This window comes from Prionailurus bengalensis, chromosome C2, assembly GCF_016509475.1.
Source record: "Prionailurus bengalensis isolate Pbe53 chromosome C2, Fcat_Pben_1.1_paternal_pri, whole genome shotgun sequence".
In the NCBI taxonomy this organism is placed as follows: Eukaryota; Metazoa; Chordata; class Mammalia; order Carnivora; family Felidae; genus Prionailurus; species Prionailurus bengalensis.
Genome location: NC_057350.1, coordinates 115,868,119 through 115,891,049, shown reverse-complemented (window position 1 = coordinate 115,891,049; position 22,931 = coordinate 115,868,119). Strand labels below are relative to the sequence as shown.

The 22,931-nt window shown below is 38.2% G+C and overlaps 2 protein-coding genes across 10 annotated transcripts in view; one reads left to right on the top strand and one right to left on the bottom strand.

Moving 5' to 3' along the window:
* The window catches only part of HPS3 (HPS3 biogenesis of lysosomal organelles complex 2 subunit 1), a 39,056-nt gene extending 27,650 nt beyond the window's left edge, over window positions 1-11,406 (top strand). Inside the window, exons 12-17 of one of the 7 annotated variants that reach the window (XR_006299467.1) lie at window positions 110-295; window positions 644-832; window positions 2,048-2,155; window positions 5,712-5,918; window positions 6,793-6,887; window positions 10,557-10,667. Coding sequence is in view for 3 of the 7 variants with exons in the window: in XM_043595166.1 (XP_043451101.1) it covers window positions 110-295; window positions 644-832; window positions 2,048-2,155; window positions 5,712-5,918; window positions 6,797-6,887; window positions 10,557-10,684 (909 nt within the window). In the remaining 4 variants the exon portion in view is untranslated. Of the gene's footprint in view, window positions 1-109; window positions 296-643; window positions 833-2,047; window positions 2,156-5,711; window positions 5,919-6,792; window positions 6,888-10,556 lie in introns of those variants that run through there. The other 6 variants (XM_043595166.1, XR_006299470.1, XR_006299468.1 and 3 more) reach the window with 6 other exon arrangements.
* Window positions 366-22,931, bottom strand: part of LOC122491871 (ceruloplasmin) — a 72,834-nt gene continuing 50,268 nt past the window's right edge. Inside the window, exons 15-20 of one of the 3 annotated variants that reach the window (XM_043595162.1) lie at window positions 20,157-20,263; window positions 18,445-18,661; window positions 17,416-17,555; window positions 16,100-16,262; window positions 4,607-4,711; window positions 366-829 (exon numbers count right to left, since the gene is read on the bottom strand). In XM_043595162.1, coding sequence (XP_043451097.1) covers window positions 4,608-4,711; window positions 16,100-16,262; window positions 17,416-17,555; window positions 18,445-18,661; window positions 20,157-20,263 — 731 coding nt within the window. In that variant the 3' untranslated portion in view covers window positions 366-829; window position 4,607. Of the gene's footprint in view, window positions 830-4,606; window positions 4,712-11,962; window positions 12,435-14,151; window positions 15,698-16,099; window positions 16,263-17,415; window positions 17,556-18,444; window positions 18,662-20,156; window positions 20,264-22,931 lie in introns of those variants that run through there. The other 2 variants (XM_043595164.1, XM_043595163.1) reach the window with 2 other exon arrangements.

Genomic DNA, 22,931 nt, shown 5'->3' with positions numbered 1-22,931 from the left:
TTGAGACTGAAGTATTAATAGCTTAACCATGAACCTTGAATGTACTGGCAAATATTTTCAAGATGAATGCAGTGTACATTTTGATCCTAAATCTCTTGCTTATCTGAAGATGAAGTTGGTATGTGGCTTCATCCTGGAACCTCGGCTATTGATTCAACAGAGAAGGGGACAGATCATTCCCACTGAACTTGCAGTACAGTTGAAGGACACTCAGCCCGGACTGCTTGTGGCTTCAGTTCTGGGCTTACAGAAGAACAACAAAATTGGAATTGAAGAAGCAGATTCCTTCTTTAAGGTTTGTCGCTCTGAAAATGTAATGGCTCTGGATATAGCCTGATAAAACTGGTGGCAGACGGGAAGCTGAGTAAGAGACTGGGGTTCCCTTTGTTTATTGAAAAAACAGACTTACACATAACAAATTTATACAAGTACAGATTAAAAGAACGTATGTAGAAAAATTCCATTCATGCAACCTAGAATCGGTTTTCTGTTCAAATGTCTCAATCTACTCCGCCATCGCACTAATGCTAATGATAAATTATTAAATGCCTGGCCCACGTGATAGAGTGTTATTCAGACGAGCTGTAACTTATCAAATACTATATTGATCTGGGATGTGGGGGCTTTTCTCACTGTTTTCAAGGTGCTTTGTGGTAAGGATAAAGACACGATTCCTCAGCTCTTGGTAGACCTCTGGGAAGCTCAGCTTGTGGCAGGTCTCCCAGATGTGGTTCTCCAGGAACTCTTTTTCAAGCTCACATCACAATACATCTGGAGATTATCCAAGATGCAGCCCCCTGACACCATACCATTGCGAACATCAGAGGATCTGGTGAGAGAATAATATGTTAAATTAAATTTGTACATTACACATTATAGTAGTATACCTTGTTATTTTTAATGGCTTAGAATCAAACCTAATTTATAGTACCAGATACCTTTTTTTAAGCAGGCATTAAAAATACCCTTAAAACTTGTCCATGAGTAACATTGCTTGCAGGGTTTTTTTTTTTAATGTTATTTGTTTTAATTTTTATTTTTGAGAGCGGGGTGCAGGGGCAGAGAGAGAAGGAGACACAGAAACTGAAGCAAGCTCCAGGGTCTGAGCTGTCAGCACAGAGCCTAATGCAGGGCTTGAACTCACAAACCATGAGATCATGACCTGAGCAAAAGTCGCTCAACCAACTGAGCTACCCAGGTGCCCCTAACATTGCTTACATTTTAAATAATTTTATATTATAAAGAATGCCCCCTACTTACTGCTCCTATATTACTCACTTGCAGTGGTGCCTCAGTAGATGAAGCAGAGGGGAGGGCTTCCCCCCAAACACTTCTATACTCCCTGGGGGGATAGTTACAGAGCAGAACTTGAGAAAAGACACAACTGCAGACCTCCCTGACGGGAGAGGAACTACAGAAGGCTTGCAGGAGGGAGACCTGTACTGGAGTCATTTCCTGTCAGCTGTGCACACAAGAGCTATACTGTAGGCCTTGCAGGAGCCCTAACTACTCTGCTTTACCACTTCCTGCCCCTCCCCTCCTCTTGTCCTTTTTGCCTCTCATGGATGCCATCGCTAATGTGGGTTCACCGGAAAAGTCACCAACTTCTTGAATAAGGGGGCTTTATGGGAATTGTCTTGAGAACTTATGGAAGAGCTTTTGCCTACCACGGAAAGGTGGTAGAAATAAAAATTCCACTATTACTGTTAACTTTTTTTGAGTAAAATTAGCTTAAAAGCAGTATTGCTTTTTTTGCTAGAAAGTGTTTCTTAGGAATATTTTAAAATGTAAAATATAAGGAAATATTTAGTGCATTTTTTTTTTCAATTTTGGTGCAGTTTTATTCAGTGAGAAGCAGCAAGGCTGAAGCTTTCCTAGGGGAATAAAATCTTTTAGAATAAGAGACTTTCATTCCCATTCCCAGGCAAGTGGACACCTAATTCTGTGACATGACAGAAGATTAGCAACTGCTTGCTTTTTGTGGAATGGATGAAGAGAATCTTGTTTTGTTCTATTTTGTTTATGAGAGGTTTCTTTTACATTTTAGATAAATGCCTGTAGTCATTATGGCTTAATCTATCCATGGGTTAATGTCTTAATATCATCTGATTCCTTAGCGGATAAAAGTTACACAGAAGACCTTTCTAAATTACAGGTAAATAAAAATGCCTCTTTTTTTTTATTAATATGCAGATTACAACATAGTATCATATTTAAATTTGGTGAGACCTCGTGTGGCCTGTTAATCTAGAACATATACTTTTTGGGGGACAAAAATCCATCCTTAGGTATACTTGGGAGTGCCGGAGGACTTTCCTGCCTCTGCCTGAACCCGCTGAGAGGAGGGCTCCTGAAGGCTGGTTTTGTAGCTGTAAAGAATGAGAGTGAGGTCACCAGGTCACCTGACTGTCTTGCCTCATTTTCAGGGTGTGCTTGGAAATACTTTGTGAAAGGAAAGCATGGCAAATGTGTAGCGGTGTTTTATTGACGGAATTCATTTTTTTGTATAGCGTTCATTCATATATGTTTGGCTTCTAGCCCAAGCCTCCCACTACTATCTGTCTTACAGAAAGTAGGTTAAAGTGGCCAGTTTGGCTGCTGAAACGGAGTTTTAAAAAGATAAGTATGATTAGGAAATGTAGACCATCCTGCAGGAATTCTGACTGTGACAGTGTTTTGACTGCAAATGAGAAATAAAGTCCACCTTTGCCTTGGTGGATCAAGCTGGGCTAGATGTGGATGTGATTTTATTTAATGTAGTTCAGTGGCCCAAGGACTGAACATAACCCCAACGTCTGCTTTGTTTGGTCTGCCCAATGTAGTGCCAACATATAAAAACTGAAATTTCAAATGAAGAGTTCTGAGTTTCAGTCTCTTCTCGGAAAGTTCAGCAGAGCCAGTAACCCTGGGCTTCACTGCCTCTGAGACCTGAGAGTTGGAGCCAACTAGTGGCTCCCCTCCATGGTCAGTGAATGTGTTGTCCTGTCTGCCTCAATTCTTATCTCCATGTCTTCCCGGTCCAGATACAGCATCTGGTGTCCCATTTTCCTTATACCCAGCTGATTTCATGCATTTTCCTCACCTCTTTTGGCCTTGTTAAGCTTTTGAGTTTACAGCCCCTTATTTATACTGGGAACTGGCGTAAGTGTGGTTACTGTCTATAGAAACCAAAATGTCAAGTTGGGGATTGGGTCAGGGATGGAAGCACAAGAGCCCATTATTGCTTAGACTCAGCCTCTGGACAGGCCTGTGTTATCTCCAGAGATGCAGTTCCTTACATTCATAAAAAATTGCCAGAGAAAAATCTTGTTGGTTCCTATCTCTAGTACCCTTATGTTACAGAGGCTCCTTAGGTGTTAGCCTCAGATATGCTCCTTGAACAAATATTCCTCAAGCAGGTACCATAAATGTGGTCTGTGGCAGTAGATAAGCCAGGCAGGGAGGGCCTTGCCCTCCCAGAATATATGTATTAATTGCGTATTTAAAATCACAATTGTAACAAGTGCTATTAAATCTCACCTGATAAAGCTTCAAGGCATATTTATAATCACTGCTTGAAAAAGTGTAATTGAGTGATCTTTTAAAATTTATTTTAAAGTATTTAAAAAGAATACATTCTTTCTGGGAATCTTTGCTGTTAAAGCATAGAAATGTAGTAAGCCTATACTCTTAAAAATCCTTTTCCTAATTATATCTCCTTCTAGATTATCTTGGTTATTCTTAGTCATTAAGGAAAAATAACCATCCAGAAACAAAATGATGTCATTTGTTTTCACCTAGAAGAATAGGAGGTTCGGAATCACCTGGAAAGCGTTTTCAGAATTGCATGATTTCTCTCTTCCCCACATCCCCACCCTCACACACAGATTTGATAGGAGTTCTGTCTCTTGTCCTCAATCACTGTAATAGTATATTTCTGGAAAACCTAAAATAAAAATACTCTACAAATCATCTACATGTCAAAAAGCCACTGTTTGGAATCACACAGTAACTAGTAAATGCCCTACCTTTTGCCATAATTGTCACGGTCCCCTCCCCACTCCCCCACTTCCTTGCCAACCACCACTCCTTAGATTGTGTAGGGAGAGAAGACAGAGTCTGTGGGTTCCAGCCCTGCAGAGTTGGCTGCAGGTAAAGGATCTAGATCAGAGAAGGCAATAAATGGTACATGTGTCGGGTATGGAAAGGAATCCATTCCCAGAACGTAAAAAACAAGGAGCATTCTGCTAAGGAGCAGACAACATTAAGAGTATTTTAAAAAGTAGTAGTAACCTTTGGAGCATTTTTGATTCAGTAATATATGTGTTGTCTGGTGTTTCTTATTTTTAAACTTCTTGATAAAACTAAGTAAAAGTTCATGGGTAATTAATTTTGTATCAAGCTTTGACTAGTTTCATTTTAACCATGGTTTGGGTTACCCCTGCCTCGCTCCTTCTTACCCTGTCCATTATCCCAATGAATCCAAAGTTGAATATAGAAATAATCTGTGTTTTCTTTCATGTTGGGAGATCCTACAAGTGGCAGATTATCATGTTTGCTATCCTTTTGTCTGGAAATTATTCAGAGGAAGGTGATTATTAAACTTGCAGGAAGGAAAGAGACCAACCTTATACGCCTAGCCATTCCTTGGTAGACATTTGGAATAACATAATCACGATGACTATAAACGAATAGTTCACATTCCATATCATCTTGTATGTCAGAGAAGACGCTGTAGTAAAAAAGGATACAGAAAGAAGAAAATCAAGATATTACCATCTCATCTTTATCCAGAAGAAAGGCAAAGAGGATATTATTTTGGTGGTAGCATCAAAAATAGTATTTATAGTTTAAATGCTTAAAAAGTAAAATACTGGCAAAGTTCTGAATACTCAAATAGTACCTACTCTATGTCTATGAACTTGTGGCAAATAGTATAGACACAAATTGTTAGGTTATTAACAATTTCTTTAGTTATCTTAAATGTTAAATTTTATTTTTGGCTATTATGTAGTGCATGTGTATTCTGGAAAATTTGGAAGATAGAGGAAAATGTGAAAAAATAAAAAGTGGGCTTTGTCATTCCCTCCAGTAAGCTGATCTCTGTTTCAAATTTCAGTGCTCTTCCAAAGGCATTTCTGTATGTGCATGTACCTGTGTAGATTTTACAAAACTGATCATGCTCTGAATATAATTTTGTATTGACATTTTTTACTCATCATTCTGTTATGAGCATTTTCTCATCAATTAGCCTTTGGAAATAACTTTGATGGCTATATAATATTCCGTCATATGGATGTACCATAATTTTCCTTTTCCTCATTTAACCTAGATTCTAGCTGTTCAATATTATAATAATTCTTGAAATGAACATCGTTGGACATAAATCTTTGATCACAGTGTTGATTATTTCCTTAGGATAGGCTCCTCAAACATTCCCATTAGTTTTAATTTGCAGTATATCCAAAGGAGCTAAAACCATGTTAGTTTAGATATGATTACTATTAAACAGATTTTCTATTTAAACTAGAGGTGGTTTCATGATTAATACTTCAGGACATTTAGACTTATAAATATTGTATGCATGAACTCCAAAACTGCATTCTTTATGTTTCCTTTTTTTTTTTTTTGGCAATAAGGCTTGGTCTTCTTTAAAAAAGAATTGTATTCGGTATGTTGTACTTTATCTTTTGGGTGCCTCATTCCATAACATTTCATTTTTCTGTTCATAGTCTCTTATATGTGGTCCTTCATTTGACATAGCTTCCATTATCCCATTCCTGGAGCCACTCTCAGAAGACACTATTGCTGGCCTCAGTGTCCATGTTCTGTGTCGTACACGTTTGAAAGAGTATGAACAGTGTATAGACACACTGTTAGAAAGATGCCCAGAGGCGATCATTCCATATGCTAATCACGAACTGAAAGAAGAGAATCGGGTATGCTTTTCAGCTTATGTCTTTGAGGCTTGATTAGTGATAATCAGATTTGATAATCTCGTTGCCTTATCTGCAAAATGGGGACAAATTATGTGAGTCCAACTTACAGGTCTGTGTGGGTCGGAGGAGCATATATGTTTAATATGTTATATCTTTTGAGTACTGTTAGAGGCTATTAAACTGTATGGTGATTGTATGTGATCACAGTAAAAATCTCTTGTTTGGAAATGAAGTAGGCTATTACCTGAAGATTTGGAAGACAGAAAATATTTTCTGGGCTATATATGGTCTTTACCTTCAAAATTAGAAGAGTTTTAAACTTTAGTACTCCTGCCTTCCTTCCTCCTTCCCCACCCCTCCCTTTTTTTCCTCTTATTACCTAAGAGATTATAACAGGACACGTCTGTGTTTCTTCTTGAGAATAGCTAACATGTGTACAACATACATATCATTAGATTTTCAAGTTACGAACCTGATTTATGTTATAGTTTATTTATTTAAAAAAATTTTTAATGTTTATTTTGAGAGATACAGATAGAGAAAGAACAGGGGAGGGGAAGAGAGAGGGAGACAGGATCCCAAGCAAGCTCCACACTGTCAACCCTGTCTGATGTGGGGCTCAAACCCCCAAACCATGAGATCATGACCTGAGCGGAAATCAAGAGTTGGACACTCAACTGACTAAGCCACCCAGGTGCCCATGTTATAGTTTAAACAGAAGACTGGCTTCTCATATAACTTCTGTTGTAACAAAGTTTGTCACCTTAACCAAAATTATGTATTTTTGCCCTGTGCTTTCTTGCACCATCTTATTTTTGTTGGACATCTGAATGTAAAATGCATCAAACTTAAAATTTATTCATCTTTTTCTAAGATAGACTTTGTGGTGGAAAAAACTGCTGCCTGAACTTTGTCACAGAGTAAAATGTGGGGGAGAGAAAGATCAACTTTACCTGTCATCATTAAAAGGTAAAATGATCTTTTATGCTTAATTATAAATTTAATTGAATCTTAATTTTAATTTCTATAACTTGAAGCCTTGCTTTCTCTGTTCTTTTTTTTTCATGTGATTCTCAAATGAGGTGAAGAGTATCTTAGCAGAATCATCTTAAGAGCTTATATCAGCATGTATATGCTCCCCATCACATTTGATATTTACTTACAGCTATGGAGCTGATGCTTTTAAGTTAATCTTTTCAAACACTTAACATTGTGATAGTCACAGAAACTCACAATCTCAGTATTTTAAAAATTTGAATATCCATTAAGACAATTACATTTTTTATTAATGACCTGAGTACTTAATTTACTTCTTGTAGGAAATTAAGATTATTATAATTAATTATAATTGTAAGCAAGTATTGAGGAATAACAAGGTTCTCAAGGATTTAAAAATTGAATATCTATAAATCATGCAGTGTTTTACAGAATAGGTAGTTATTGTTTGAATTTTCATAGTTCATAGTCACTTATAAATCTTGATAGATATATGGTTATCAATTTTTCTAGTCTTATGTATTACACTAGATAATTGTTGGCCTGATGACAAAGGGTATGGTTATATTGATTTCAGTGTGCATAAAATATTAGAAACTGACACTGGGTTCTACTCCTAAAACCAAGACTACACTGTATGTTAACTAACTTGAGAATAAAAAAGTTAAAAAAAATATATATATATATATATTTGTGTGTGTGTGTGTAAATAATAAATCAAGAAAGAAAGAAGAAATTGACAGTGTGGGAATTGTAGTTTTCCAGGTGACATCATTGATTTTTAAAAGTGATTTTTAAAAATCAGTTATGATTTTTAAGTGTTAGGCAGAGCCCGTGGCCATTGGAGGGGGTTTTTCTGAAGAGGCCCATTTAAGTAAAGTTGTATGTTTATGACCGGGAAGATGTGGTGACTTTCATCCCACCTATCTTCCTGAGTGATTGTTGGTTTTTATTTTTTTATTTTTTATTTTTTTTTCAACGTTTATTTATTTTTGGGACAGAGAGAGACAGAGCATGAACGGGGGAGGGGCAGAGACAGAGGGAGACACAGAATCTGAAACAGGCTCCAGGCTCTGAGCCATCAGCCCAGAGCCCGACGCGGGGCTCGAACTCACGGACCGTGAGATCGTGACCTGGCCGAAGTCGGACGCTCAACCGACTGCGCCACCCAGGCGCCCCAGATTGTTGGTTTTTAGAAGGTGGAAATGTCAGATATATGATTGCCTTGTCCCACTTGGGTAACATTTATCACATAACTTTGAGTAATGATTTGTGTTTATGGATCACTTTTCAGTGCAAGCTATCCCACATCTTCATACGTCAGCAGCATCATTATCTTAGTCAAAAGACTTCATCCTTTCTTGATTCACATTACATACTGTCTACCCCTGACTTACCCATAATCATTCCTCCAAATGTTCCATTTGTCTATATAATGCATATTTCTATAAAATACGTTAGTGTGTGTGTATGCATGTACGTGTGTGGCTCATGGGACTAAGCGCTGTGTGTGATTTACCTTTAGTAGACTCTAATAACTCAAGAGCTGGTGTAGCATTTTATTCATTTTTCGTGTTGCACCCTCCTCACCAGCACTATGCCTCTCCGTAGGAAACATTCTATACTTATTCGAAGGGAGACACCTGAATAACTTCAGGTCCATTGCCAAAGGAGGTCTTTTTGTCAGCAGCTGCAGTACGCTAGAAGAGACCAGGACTGGAGTCTGGAGACCGGAACGGAGTTCCAGATCTGCTACTTACTGAGTGACCTGAAGCAAGCCAATTGTCTAGTATCTCGAGACTAGTGAGAAGCTCAGGACTGACTCTAGAATAAGTGTTAGGCAAAACCGTAAGATGTTAACTTTGGAGATGGAGGTCAGGAATCTATACAATTTGTTTAAGATTCAGCATTTCTCTACCTTGGCACTATTTACATTTGGACCGATAATTCTCTGGTGTATGTGTAGGTGTCCCCTATGCATTTTAGGATGTTTGGCAGCATCCGTGGAACTAAATACTAGTAGCTCTGCCCCAGTTATGATAAACAAAAATGTCTCCAGACATTTCCAAATGTCTGAGGGCGGGGGCGCAAAAATCATACTGGGTGAGAACCATTGCACTAATGCAGAGCCGTTGAAACTGGGATTAGTGATTGATTGGCTTGTTTTCAGGAAATGCTTGTTACTGTTTTTTTGGTAATGAACTGTGCTTATTAAAAATTTTACTACTGTTTAAATTATAAAATTGAAGTTGAAAAAGTCACTTAAAGTCTCATCAGCCAGAAGTAACTATCTTCTGCATCTGATGAATATTTTCTAGACACACCGGAGGACTTAAAGTACTCTACAGATTTAAGATATTGACCTTATTCTTGGAATTACAACCTGTATCAGCCCCTCATTGGTTGGCAGAAGTGGAGAATTGGGCAGTGGCAATTTTTATTGGCTTTATAACATCTAGACTCGCCCCCAACTCAGTTTTTTAAACCTAGGATACTACTTACTGGCTCCACATTTAAGCTAAATAAACCGGTTTGATAGGAAGGTGTTGATAAGTCATGTTTTTCATATGCATTTTGCAAACTAGTAGTCATTGTTTATAAAGTTTCTACTAACATCTTAGATACACATCATTGTATTTTAATTCTCAAAGGACTCTAGAAGCTAGCAGATGATACCACTCAGTAAGTTAATTAAGGGACTTTCCTAAAGTCACAGACAGTAGGTGGAAGAGTCTGATCCCTTCCAAAGGCCGTCTGATTCCAGAGCTTGTGATTTTTCCCATCCATCACTGCTGATCCATTCATTAACTTTTTAGCAACATTGGCACGTGTAAGGGAATGATTTAGGTAAGGGATTTTGTGTAAGGGATGATTTAAGTTGCTGAATATTAGAGAGATGACTTTAGATGGATGCACATACATCTGACAGGAGATTTTATATTTCAGTCACTCTGCAAATAGTGTCATTGGAGGGCAGGTGAGGATGACAGGGAATGGCACTGGTGTTTATTGCTAACACTGTTCTTAAGTGTTACCCCCTTCTCTTCCCAGCAGAGGGCAGCATGTATCAAGAAGTAGAATTATAAACTTGCATAGTTCTATTTACAAAAATGTTTAGTAAATCCCTTCATAATTAAAGATGTACTCTAGAGCAAATTATTTTACAGTTTGGAAAAAAAATAGTCATAAAGACAGATTTGTGCTTATTAAAACATGAAAATCTCATAATAGAGAGCAACTGATTTAGGAATATGACATCCAACAATTAATAGTATTTCCTGTCCTAGCACTCTTTGTAAGTTAGCTGCAATATAGCCCTAACATTAAAGACAGTATTCAAATGAGTGTATTTTCTTTAGAGGCTAATACAAGTATACTGAAAAATAATGTAATAATCCAGCAATGAAATAGTAAATCAAAATAACATGGAACTAATATAACAAACTTGAGAGCATTCTAGAAAGAATGAAAAAGTTGTTAAAACCATAAGTAGTCTGTGGATTTCAAAAACTGTTTTTGTTTTCCCTTTGTAGTTATAACATTTTGTTACCTGAACTAGCTTCTAACTGGCTGAGTGATAAGAAAATTGGATGAAAGATAGACTTTCAGTTCTAACTCAGGTATTCTGTCCTCTACCAACAGAAACGTTGTCAGTTGTTGCTGTGGAACTAGAACTAAGGGATTTCTTGAATGTCCTCCCAGAAGATGGCACTGCAGCATTTTTCTTGCCATATCTTCTTTATTGCAGTCGAAAGAAATCATTGACTTGAAGGTATCATTGAACAAGTACCATAATGCCATAGGAGACTGACTTTTTGAAAAATTGAATGTCAGGTAAAAATGTAAATAAAGGATTTTCATATTGAACATGGACATTTATTGCAGATGCTTTCAGGCTGCTTACCTTACCAGGTAGTAGTATTATTTCTTTAATTTATGACCTGAATCCATTTAATTGTCCAGAATATAAAAGCTACAAGACTTCAGAATTTCCTCGAAGAAGGCATATGTTTTTAAAGGTGGAGACTGACTTTTATTACAAGGAACAGCAAATCAGTGTTGTTGGAGACATGACAATCTTTTTCGTCCCAGAAACACAAAGAAACATTTTGTAGGTACGTTTGAAAGCCTGTCACTCCCAGGTGGTCCAGAATTTAATCTTGATTTTTCCAGATTTCTTTATTAGGTCACTTCATTTTTTTTGTTTTGTTTTGAATAATTTTTGTTGAGAAAGATGTTAATATTTTCCCACAGTAAAAGATATCAAACTTTACTTTTCTGTTACTTTTTAAAACTCATGCTGTGGTTTCTCTTTGAATCAAATGAAGTAGAAATTTACAAAGCTAACTTTCTTGTTGTCTGGGCATTAACATATTTTGTTGAATGCATGTTTTTCAGCCAAAGCCTTGTTTCTATTTTTTGTTGATGTGTACTTTTGCTCTTTTAGCTAAAGTGTATGTGAAAATAAAGAACTATATCATTGTATTCACAACTGTGTCTACTTTTTAAATCTCTTATTAAACAATTTAGAGTCCAAGTTCAGCTTATTGATAGTGTGCTTTGACTTTAGTTAAGGCTAGAAAAATGCTACTCACCCAGCATCTGCCACAACTCTGTATTGAAACTTTTCTCCTGATGTCAGTGTTCATCTTTACCAGGATTTAGTTTATAGAATTGTTTCTCAGTTCTGCCTTTCTTCTGTTCCAGATTACTATCCTTTTGACCATCTCTTCAAGGGTTCACAAAATCCAAATAGATTGGCATTATTTTTATTTTTTGTCTTGTTTCATTTTTAAATTTTAAAAATTTTAATTGAACTGTTTATTTTTATTTTAAAATATACTTTTTAAAATATTTAATTTTGAGAGAGAGAGAGAGAGCACAAGCAGGGATGGGGGGAGGGAGAGAGAAAGACACAAAATCCAAAGCAGGCTCCATGCTCCATGCTTTCAGCACAGAGCCCAATGCAGGGCTCGAACTCATGAACCATGGGATCACAACCTGAGCTGAAGCCAGACACTTAACCGACTGAGCCACCCAGGCACCCCTAAAATTTAATTTTTTATTTTACTTTCTCTACACCTATGCCCTCATGTCCACTGATTCATTAGGAATGATGTCAGCATCATATTAGAGGGATTGATGGAAAGCCAATGGTTGGAAACATTTCAATGAATCTTAACAGTGATCCTTTGAGAACCATCAAGGATAACATTTGGACATAGATTTTGGGGAGTGGGGGTGAGGAAAACAGTTTTGTAAAGTCCTTCTGATGTTTGTATGAAGGGCCTATGTAAATCAGTTATAAGTGTATTAGAGTTAGTCGGATGTCTGTTGATCTTTTCATATGAAATGCAGGAAAGTGTGTTTTCAGTCTTTTTTTTAATGCTCATAGCCATTCCAAAGTAAACTTTTTCTTCAGCACTTTCACGTACATAGTTATGAATCATTGTTTTTTTTTCTTTTCTTTTTTTTTTTTTCACTTATCACCAATTTATTTCTTTCAGCCAGACTTGGTCTCTATAGGAAGAGAAATTTTAAGACCATTATTAAAAACAGTACAGTAGTCCCCCCTTATCCATGGCTCCAGTGATCCATGGTCAGCTGCAGTCCAGAAGCAGGTGTTCCTCAGAAGGTAATAGCTTAACACTATGTCACAATGCCTACGTCATTCACGTCACTTCACCTCATCACAAGAACAAGAAGGATCAGTAAAGTATGTTGTGTGTGTGTGTGTGTGTGAGAGAGAGAGAGAGAGAGAGAGACAGAGAGACCACATTCACATAACATTACAGTATATTAGAACCGTTCTATTTTATTATTGTTGTTAATCTCTTACTCTGCCTAATTTATAAATTAGACTTTATCATAGGTATGTATGTATAGGAAAAAAATAATATATACAGAGTATAGTACTATCTGTCGTTTCAGGTGTCCCCTGGGAGGATGGACAAGGGTCGGGGAACTATTGTATTTATATATGGTTTAAATGTATTCTAATTTTTTGATGTTAGTTATTTTGTTTAATTCTTGATTCATTTCTATTTTTCCATTTTTTTTATATGTTTAAAAACACATGTCTCATTTTAGTACTGCTTTATTTAAAGAAAAATGTCTCCTCCCTGCAAGATCTTCATTAATTATAAAGGGAAAAATAATAACTTTACAATAATGAAACCTGGAAGACATCTCCTTAATCAAATGCTCAACGTTAACATAATCACTAAGAGAAAAAAATCAACATCAGGTGCGTCTTGACATGTGTACTGAGAAAAACAGTATCACTTCTGTGAGAATCCTGCCCCCAAAAAATGCGTAACCTGAATCTAATCATGAGGAAACATTAGACAAACCCAAATTGAAGGATGTTCTGCAAAGTCACTGCCCTGTATCCTTTAAAAATGTCAAAGTTGTAAAAGGCAAACTGCTTCAGACTAAGAAGACATGCCAGCTGAACACAGTGTATGACTGGGAGTTTCTTTTTCTGTGAAGAACGTGATGAGAATAATTTGTGAAATATGAAAAGGGTCTGTAGCATTGAATCATTTTTAACTTCCTCATTTTGAGAAGTGTATTGTGTTTATATATAATAACCTTGTTTTTAAGGAACTAGATGTATGTATGTTTACTATTGTGTGTGTGTTGGGGGGGCAGGTAGAACGGGGAAGCAAAAGCACAGGTGGCTATGTAAAATGTTAACATTTGGGGAATTTCGGTGAAGGGTACATGGGAATTTTTTGTATTGCTCTTGCAGCGTTTCTCTAAATCTGACATTATGGCCAAAAAAAGTTTTAAAAAGTTCCTTTTCATTGAACAGATTCAGATATTTTTACCAAGCAGAATATTGGATTTGGGTACTCAGTAGAAATACAGAATATATAATCCCTGCCTGTTAAGTAACTAAAAGCTAAGCAAGCTTTTTTTTCCCCACAGACTCCTCCAGAAGGTTATCTTATTGTCATAGAAGTGTCACAGTCAAAAAAAAAAAGTACCTTTTATATTTGTCAGAGGAGATCTTGGTTATGCTTCTTGTGGTAGGGGAAATGAAGCACTATATTAAGTGTAATGGGATAGCCACAATTCTTTTCTAGTGTTTTTTTTTTTTTTTCCTTGTGGAGGAAATTGCCTGTCTCCCGGCGCATAATATCGGAACGTTTTACTCTAATTTCATGTGCTCTCTTTTCTGTGTCAGGTAAGCAGAAAAACTTCCAAGATTCAGAATTCATGTAGACTTGTCCAGAGCTTTATCAAACTTTTATTTAAAGATAATTCAGACTGGTAAACGTGGCTCTCCATTTTTTTTGTTTAGAGTTCAAACTATCGTTTTTGTTCATTACTGCGTCTTCCAGGCCACGCAATACCTTATCTTTTTGTAAAGGCCAGTTTCTTTCATCTTTTCCCCACTGTGTGTTCTCTCTTCACATTTGCTCTTTGTTCTACAGTTTTCCCTATGGCTTTTAAAACAGTCTCCCCTTTCTTAAGCAAGCAATCATCTCCCTCTCCTTCCAGGCTATTTCTACAGGAGGACTTTCCAGTGCCTGGGTGTGTAGGGTTAGCCTGTAGCAACATCCTCTGCACATCAGGCATTTGCACACACAAATTTCCAGAATGCCTGCCTCAGTGTCCCCTCACTCTTGGGTGTTTTTCTCTGAGCAGGACCATGCTTTTGTGTGCTGGTTTGCATGTGTGCTGATATTCTTCAAACACTATTTATAAAGTTTTCTTTCTCATCTTTGACTCTTCACCTTCTTCAGTAGGTGGTGTCAATCCCAGTGGTTTATTTGCCTGTTCCCCTCTTTGGTGTTGTGATGCTCTCAGTACCACTCTTTGTAATAAAGGGTTTTAATAGAATAGTTTCTCATGTTATGACGTGTTTGTGTAAAACCCAGGAGCAGAAATTAAAACTTGTCGTTTGCACTAATCGTTGATCTTTCAGTGACTTTTAGCTTTTAAGAAATTTATTTCTATATTTTCTTCCATCTATATGTCCCCTTCTATGCCCATTTGGAAGAGGAAACACAAGGAGGTGTTTTCTCTACATCATTTCCCCCCATTGGATTTGCCATTGCCAATTCTAATAGTTCTGAACCCAGAAGACCCAAGAAACACAAAGCCTGCAGCCACACAGTGGAAATTTCACTCTATAGAACACATTTTGTGGATATCCACTAAAGGGCTGTTCATTTTCTTGTGCTTCCTGTGCTTATGTGTATGCACATAGGAGGGAGTATTATTGCTGGGGTGGGAAAAACAGGGAATTTAGATTCAATTTTTTTTCCCTGGATCTTTGCTATGGTCTAAATGTTTGTGTCCCCCCCCCCAAATTCCTATGTTGAAAACCGAATGCCCATGGTGACAGTATTACCTGGTAGGGCCTTTGGAAAGTGATTAGGCTGTGAGGGTAGAGCCCTCGTGAATGAGATTAGTGCCCTTGTCAAAGAGGTCCCAAAGAGCTAGTTAATCTCTTCCACCACGTAAAGATATAATAAGAAGTCTGCAACCCAGAAAAGGACTCTCATCCAACCATGCTGTCACCCTGATCTCAGATTAACAGCGTCCAGAACCGTGAAAATAAATATACACTGTTTATAAGCTACCTAGTCCGGTATTTTGTTATAGCAGCCTGAATGGACTAAGACAATCTCGACAAACAATAATCAGTAATGCTTCTCTTCACCCTAGAAGTGCAGAAAGACATCATTTCTGCCTGATTGGCTATTTGAAATTATATTGATGGGGCGGAGGGGCGGGAGGGGGTAGCTTTCTTGTGTACCAGGTACTACCTAGAAAAAGAAGTTAAATGTTTTCTATTAAGAAAGGAATTAAATTTACACGTGTCTTTTGTAAGTCACAGTTAGTGTTTTGGCAAATAATATGACCACTCTCTTATATCAGTTTTAGGAATAATTAGCCTGCCTCACATTGGTGTCAGTTTGTGTTTGCTCAGAGACTACTGGTGCTATGATCAGTACCTGCCGACAGAAGATAAGCTGTATCCCATAGCATTTAGCAGTAAAAAAAAAAGAAAAAATTAAAAAAAAAATTCCTGTTTGGAGGTAGAGGAGGATGAAATCAGGGCAGCAAATTCAAAAATGCTTCCTATTGGGGGAAGTATTTAGGCAAAGTAATGCATCTTAATTATACTGGTGATATATGACTTCTTCAATTACTAACTCAATATTCACCTTCATTTGGTAGAACCGTGTAAGTAGTTTCCATTCCAGCGTGAATGTGGTCAGTCACATGGCAGTGGAGTAACCAGATTCCAGGTGTTTTTGGAAACATTTCTAGAGTTTGGAAGGTCCCAGGGAAAATGTCGAAGACATCAGACCTATAAATGCCCCTGTGCTTAATTAGAAAAATGACAAATATTATATAATGTTTATTATATGTGAGAGTTCATTCAAGTAATCTTTCATGGGCCATTTCAAGGATATTAGAAAAATGGATGAATCTGATAAAAAAAAAAAAAAAGAATGAGACCCTGTGCATTTGACCCTGTGCATTTCTATGTCTAATACAAACAGTGAGATATGTGGTCTTTGTACTCCTGCTAAATGCCTAGGGGGATGGTCCATTTAGTGGGTGTGAAGGAAAAATGTGATGAGAGTGAACTCATCCATTAGGACCACCTGGCATCTCTTACACTTCAACTCTGGTTTGCCTTTTTATCAGAGCACTTGAGTTACAAAAGGGAATTTAGCTCTGGCCTTATTTCAGTCCTAATCTCACATTTGCTGGACCTATTCTAGATTAGCTGGTCTGTGAAACTTTACGACAAGGAGGGTAATGCAGGGAGCAAAAAAAAAAGGAGGCCCTTGGAGAAGCCAGAACCAGGGGAAGTTCAGGTAGAGTCTAGATTAGACACAGATACTTGGAGGGTATTTCTGTAGGGACAGAATTGAAAGTCCAATAGGAATATATCATCTTTGTAAACCAAAGTACATATAACAAAATGGCCTTTTCTGCAATGGGCTTTGTGGTAGCTTCTGACTTTTCTACATTAACTCAAAAGTAAGAAAAAGGAGCTATTGACTCCTGCTGAAATCAGCGCTGAGAAGTAGAAGTAGCATTGAGATCTAGGGACCTAATCAGTTGCATGACACCAAAATGAATCTTCTCGTTCACTTCAGGCCAATTAGGATTCAGAAATTAGAATAAGTAAAGGTTATAATAAAGTCTTGTCTCCATGTTCTGATTCATCATTATATGAACATTCCTAACCTCTCTGCCAACAATTCTATTTGAATGCCTTGCCCAGGAATATGTGAGCAGAACTTCATGAAAACCCACTAAAAACTGTAAATCCAAGGAGAAGCCTAATGTGTTACAAAGGGTGGTAACAGCAATTGAAATTGCTGTGTGCCACACTCCTTGAAAATAATTTAGTTGTCTCTTGAAACCTCTAACTTTTCATTAGTCTTCCTGAGGATATATTTTCTTTATTTGTATTCAAACATTTTCCAAAAGAGCAAGAATAAAGACCGTGGATCACTCCTACCTTGTATCCGAAGCTGTGGCCGTGAAAATGTACAGAGTGCAAGTCTATTTCATTGCCCATTCCCATCAGATACCAATTGACTTCATCTCCCACATGCATTGTGAGGCCTTGTAGGTTCCCGAACATTCTTCCATTAATAGCTGAGGAAAACACATGACTTTTTTTACCTTCCAGGATTTTTTATTCAAAACAATTTTTTAAGTTTATTTATTTATTTTGAAAGGGAGAATATGAGTGGGGGAAGTGCAGAGAGAGAGGGGAACTGGGGATCTGAAATGGGCTTAGTGCGCACAGCAGAAAGCCCGATGCAGGGCTTGAACTCATGGACCACGAGATCACGACCTGAGCCAAAGTCAGATGTTTAACCGACTGAGCCACCCAGGTGCCCCTACCTTTTGGGATATTTTAAATCAACAATTATTTCACTGAAAATATGATTACTAGGTTAACGTACGGGATCTTTTTGAGGCAGTGGGAATTACTTCACTACAGATGGGGAAATGAATACTTAAAGGTCAGTAATGTCGCACTGCTCTTCTAGTCACTTAGTGCCAAAAGCCTTTATCCTAATTGTGAATTTAAAAGGGAATGACACTTTGGAATTGGGAGAGAAGTTAATAGATGGTTTTGCAGAGAGTCCCCTTTTTGCTTTGAACAGAATTCTACCTCACAAAGTGAGGCAGAATTGGTTTATTATAAAATGAAACAAATGATTGGGACACCTGGGTGGCTCAGTCAGTTAGGGGTCCGACTTTGGATTAGGTCATGATCTCACGGTCCCTGAGTTTGAGCCCCGCGTCCGGCTCTGGGCTGACAGCTCAGAGCCTGGAGCCTGCTTCGGATTCTGTGTCTCCCCCTCTCTCTGCCCCTCCCCCATTCATGCTCTGTCTCTGTCTCAAAAATAAATAAACGTTAAAAAATTTTTTTATAAATAAAACAAGTAAAATGAAACAAATGAATAGTCTCCAGACTAATTTTATTTGAAAGAAAAAAAGGGGAAAAAATGGGGTTTAAAACAATGTATCATACCGTGCATCTTATTGCTTTCTATGAATTCCTCATCATCTTTGTTTACTTTCTCAGGGTGCTCAGAGTATGTTTTGATGTTGTCATCTATATACCAGGATTCATTTTCATCAAAAACAAAAAACAGAAGAGAAAATTCCAGTTTCGTTATAGGATTGAATATTTTCATGTAATGTGTCCGACAAACAATCAGTGGGCCGATTAATCCACTATAAAGATCCTGAAAACAAGCAAAAACTTCAGTCATCCTTGTGATGTAGGTCAGCATTTCAGAGAACTGGGACCTCAGGAATTTAGAAGGACTGATTTAAATAGTAGACGTGGACTAATGTGGTGCTGTCAGGCCAGTCACTTCCCACTTGTAGTTAAACTGGGTGAATGGTGAGTAGTAGGTAGGTCGGACGGGTGATGCTGAAATAACAGAAATGTGTGCAGAGGCCAAATATTGGCTCAGCTAATGAGCAGTATGTACGTATGTATGTATGTGGCAATTTAAAAGACCCCCAAATAAACAGTGCTTGTCTGCCTATTCCATCTAGCAAGCACCGTGCCAGTATTTAAATAACCAGAGATAATCAAACAAAGCCCCTGCTGTCCAGGAGCTCAGTCAGTAGGGAAAATAGAGGATAGAAGAAATGGATCACTTGTTGTGATGGAGGTACATGAAGTGCTAATGAACATGGAGGAAGAAGACCATGATTGACTTTAGTCTACGGGAAGTTTGATTTGCCTGGGTGTCAGGAATGGCCTGTGAGGTCTGGAAGGGCCTTTGAGCTGTATCGTGTTCAGGAATTTTAGATTTTATCTCAGGGGTCATAGGTAGCCATTGAACATTGAACATGGAATGGCAATATATTTGCATTTTAGGCCAGTCATCCTAGTGGTGGAGTGAAGGAAGGATTGAAGGAGGAAGAGGCTGGAGCCTGGGAGACCACTGCAGTAGTCAAACGAATGACAAGGACATGATCTATGGAGACAGAAGGAATAGACTGAACTACATGTAGGTGGGGGAATCCCCTGGGTGAGCCAGGTGGAAGAATCAGACACTTCCTGCCCAACATTCGAGCTTGAACAAATGAGTAGATTTGTAACTCATGGTAATACTTATTGCAACAGGAAACACAAGAAGAGGTGGAGAAGAATCTCAATTCCGTTTTAGAGTTGCTGTGTTTCCAGTGCCTGTGGGACATGCTGGTAATGTTCAGTAGGCTGGTGTATGGGCAGGTCTGGAACTCAGGAGAGAGATTTGGACTCGAGATTTAATTCTACGAAAGAATCTTGGAACAAGTTCTGTTTTGCAGTTGTTGAGCGGTTTGTTGGCTTTGAAATATTTAATCACATAGCCTTAATTGTGCTGGAATGACTCCTGAGATCAACATTTTTATTACCAGGCAGTAATAGAGCTCTGAAATCACATACCTCAGTTCTTTGAGCTTAATGTGTTCTTATATCAAAAGGAAAATAAAATACTGTATTGATTAATATTTGATTCTGCATTACCCATAACCAGCAGTCATAGTGTTGATACAGCTATAACTGTATCCTTAAAAAGAAACAAACCAAAAAATGAAACCAAAGTAAATTGTAGAGCAGCTTACTTACTTTCCTGGGACTTTAAGATGGAATTGGGTCATAGGAAAACTGTAATCTCATCTTCCTTCAACTGTGTGTCTATTTGGGGGATTTGTACAAAACACAGAGGATCTAAATTTTACCTTAACTTGATCCACCGTTGAATAGTAAGCCCATGGAATACAAGCAGAATCCTCTGTTCCAGCTCCAGATCTTTCTGGGATTTTCCATATGTACGTGTGAGTTTCACCTAAATTAATCAAATGTTAATGTATCTGGTTTTTTTGGTTATATATATATATATATATATATATATATATATATAAGGTCCAAGCCTTATTTTATATATATATATATATATATATATATATATATATATATATATATATACACACACTAAGTCTTGAGAACGAGTGACCTAGAAACTGGAAATGTCAAGGTAAGTAGTTTTAAAAAGCAATGGCACTCAATTATTTTCAGGAATTTAGTTTAAAGACAAACTGTAAGACAAAGACTTACATAGATTTATAGACTTACTGACATAGAAAGACTTTTAGACTTTCTTTGTCAATTATGAATTAACTAGCCATGACAAACATGTACCGCCAAGCCAGGAGGTGGCAATACCAATATCACAATTTGGGGGAACTTTGGAACAGATCTTTTTTTTTAGCTTGAACTATGTTTCTGTAAAACACCATTTTCAACTCTCGAGTGATTTCCCCCAGTGCAAGACCCTTCCCCAAGACGTCTCTGTGTTTGTATCTGGACTGCCCTGAGTAATTCCCTTGGCTTCACCATGGCCTTCCTTTTCTCCTTTTTCACTATCATCCCTAGCAATTCCACAGTTTCTGGTGAGGAGCCATTAGATTTCGTGACCTCGTCTCTGGTCTGTCTCATTCTGTTGTACAATACGCTGCTCTGTCACGGCTCTGTCACATACAGGACACCACCACACCTTGGACCTTGACACTTTGGAGATAGCCAGTTACTCTACCCTCCCTGTTGCCAAGGTCTTTACCTTCTTCCATTTGCTCTGGGCTCTTTTCCAGCCTGATGTCTGCTTCTAGTCACCTCAGGGATTGCTGTCCCACTGCTCACCAGACCCTGACTTTCAGCTGTGGCCACCCACTGTCCACTCCATTTATACAGACCTCGCCATTACATATTCATGCTGGCAGACTTTAGTTAGCCAGAGTCTGACAAGCCTTTTCTAGGGAATCGGGACAGGAGGGGTGGTCTCAAGGGATGCAGTAGACTCTTTCCGTCTTCCTCAAGTCCCGCATCCTACCTGCCCCTACCTCCTCACCCTTTTTCTAAGCAGAACATTTCACTGACAATATGGCATACATTCACCACCTGAACATATTGTCTCTTCATCTATGCTCTTATTCTCATAAGCCCCAAAATAATATTTCCTCCTCTTCTCCATTCCCCAACCTGCTCTGCCACTCATGGTAGATGCCCAAAACTTGGTACTGTCCTTGATTCCTCCTTCCCTAACCTGCCCTAATGTCCAATCTTTCAGCAGGGGCTGTTAGCACCACCTTTAAAATAGAACCGAATATGACAACTCACCACTTCAGCTGCTTCCACCCTGGTCCAAGCCTTATTATTATTTTTTTAACCCAGATTATGGCAATAGCCCTCTAATTGCTCCTTGATTCTGCCCTTTTCCTCTGTAGTCACTTACCTACACTTCAGCCACAAGAGGCCTTTAACAAAGTGTTCATCAGATCATCATTCTCTGACTCAAATCTTCACATGGTTAATAGTATAAAATCTAAGGTCCTAACCTTGGCCTCTGAGGTTCCCCTTCTTCCTACTGCATCCGGCCCCTGCCCTCCCTGGATCTCATCATGTCACATTCTGTCCCCCCGTTTGCTCTGCTCTGGCCTCTGGCCTCCTTGCTGTTTCTCAGACAAACCAAGCCCTTTACCATCTCACAACCTGGGGTGCTCTTCCCCTATAAGTAAGTCCCTGTGGCTCATTACTTACCATTTAGGTATCTTCACCACTGGTGCTTCCTCAAAGAGGGGACTTCCTGACCACCCTACCTAAAATACCACCCTTGTTACTCTCTCTCATCCGCTGTAATCTTTAGCACTTTTCACAGCTTGGTATTATGTACACATTTTATTGTTTATTTCTTTTGGAAGAATGTGACACTCACAGGGAAGGGCTTTTTATCTCCATTCCCCTAAACTGACCTGAGCAACTTCATAGGGTAATTTATTTTTTCTCACTCATTTTTTTTCTCACTCATTTGACATATTTGGGAACTGTTAGATTACTAAGAAACGACACTTTCCAAGAAAGCCAACTTTACAACTAATAGAAGAAAAATATAGTTTTTAATTAAAGTAAAAACACACATGTATTTCATCTGTTCTGGCTTTTACACTGTGTTAAAGTTATTGAGTTCCTAGTACATGCCAGATATGGGGCTAGAACTGAAAGCTTTAAAATGTCACATGGCAGTCTCTGCCCTTAGGATCCTGCCTTCAGATACAAGGCATGGAAGCATTCAACCACACACAAGTGTAGTAAATGTTGTCTTGGTGTGGAGGGATCATTTCTGCTGACTCAGCCTTGAGTATTTGTAGATGCCAGTATCCTCAGATCTTTTCCTCATATTTCTCCTGTGGATCTTTCTCTTCTTCTCTCCTTCCCTCCCTCCTCCCTCCTCCCTCCCTCCTTTCACTCCTCCCCTCCTCTCTTCCCTCCCCTCATCTCCCCTCCCCTCTCCTCTCATGTGCATGGAGACATACACACAGATAAGCATCTCTGTATACTCTTTTAACCACCTCCTTCACTTTCTCAAGACACTCATTTGGAAGGAATACCTCTCTGATAACAGTCATTTGTGGAAAGCCTGTAAAGTCTACTAAAATGCATGAAATGCAACACCCCCTCCC